Source organism: Buceros rhinoceros, unplaced genomic scaffold (assembly GCF_000710305.1).
Source record: "Buceros rhinoceros silvestris isolate BGI_N320 unplaced genomic scaffold, ASM71030v1 scaffold6864, whole genome shotgun sequence".
In the NCBI taxonomy this organism is placed as follows: domain Eukaryota; kingdom Metazoa; phylum Chordata; class Aves; order Bucerotiformes; family Bucerotidae; genus Buceros; species Buceros rhinoceros.
This window is the reverse complement of record NW_010409933.1, coordinates 9,402-10,532: the sequence shown is the minus strand read 5'-3', so window position 1 is coordinate 10,532 and position 1,131 is coordinate 9,402. Positions and strand designations below refer to the sequence as shown.

Genomic DNA, 1,131 nt, shown 5'->3' with positions numbered 1-1,131 from the left:
GCAGAAATAACTTCCGTGGAGGAAAGGACACATGCTGAAACTTCAGAACGTCTGATCTCAGCCACGCACACAGGACGCTCTGGACGCTACGTGGGGAGGAGAGGTGAGACACAGACTCGTACCCTGGAGATAAAACCAGACTTTTTTCTAAATGAATTCTCGCAGAAGAAAAGGTAGTTTCTTACACACACGTTTTAGTAACTTGACCCACATTCCTCTAAGTATTAAAAGTAACTTTTATTAAAAATAAGAATAAATTCTCTTTATAAATACAATCATTCCTGTGTACACAGTCCTCTTCAATACAGAAACTGCGGTATTCAAAATCAGTGGCATTTATACAAAATACAATATTACTTTCTAGCTGCGTAATTTTATACCCACAGACATTATTCTGCAGATCTAAAAAGGTATGAACGATTTGGGGTTTCTTTCAAAGGACAGAACGGTATTTACAAGCAAACATGATCCAAACAGCACAGGCAGATTCGGGGTATGTAAACACTCGTACCCGAACAGCAAGTCGCACCTGGTCTCCCCTACAACAGATTATTTCTTCACAAAAAGGAGACCTATACGACAAAAAGAAACACAAGAGTAACAGATACTACTCAGCTATTATTAAACTACATTTGTAATTACTCAGCTATTATTAAATATTTCAATTACAAGTGTGACTAAGACTTAAGCAAGTGTCACCAATCTGTCATTAAGATAATCACAACAACAATAATACTGTTCTGTAGTGCAGGGGCTGTTGCCTTGAAGGAAAGCGGGACCACCAGTGATCGTTTTTAACGAGCGCAGAGAAATTAAATTAACTCCTCGTTCTGTCACTTAACCCATGACAAGTCTTATCATCTCTGAACTCGCCAATGCCACACAAAAGCTCTGCACCCCATGGCCCGTTACATATACCACACAGCTCTTCCTCCAGTTCTCATGTAAAGGGATTCATTTTCTTTAAATCTAAGTTTCGATTCATAATTATTACTATTTGGTTTTAACGTATAGATCTCTTAATATTTAAACTTACCGAAGACACGTGGCAAATGCTCTCCTGGCATTTCTGTACACGAAATGGATCGGAAACCCTTTAAATGTGTGACCTTCAGGCACCGCTGTTCTCAC

At 39.0% G+C, this 1,131-nt stretch overlaps 1 protein-coding gene across 1 annotated transcript in view; it reads right to left on the bottom strand.

Annotated features, from left to right (window-relative positions):
- Window positions 1-433: 433 nt before the first annotated feature.
- CEP76 (centrosomal protein 76kDa) overlaps window positions 434-1,131 on the bottom strand; it is a gene marked incomplete at its 5' end in the record, with an annotated part of 9,735 nt that continues 9,037 nt past the window's right edge. Inside the window, 2 exons of the mRNA XM_010135403.1 lie at window positions 434-572; window positions 1,037-1,109. Coding sequence (XP_010133705.1) covers window positions 434-572; window positions 1,037-1,109 — 212 coding nt within the window. The remainder of the gene's footprint in view (window positions 573-1,036; window positions 1,110-1,131) is intronic.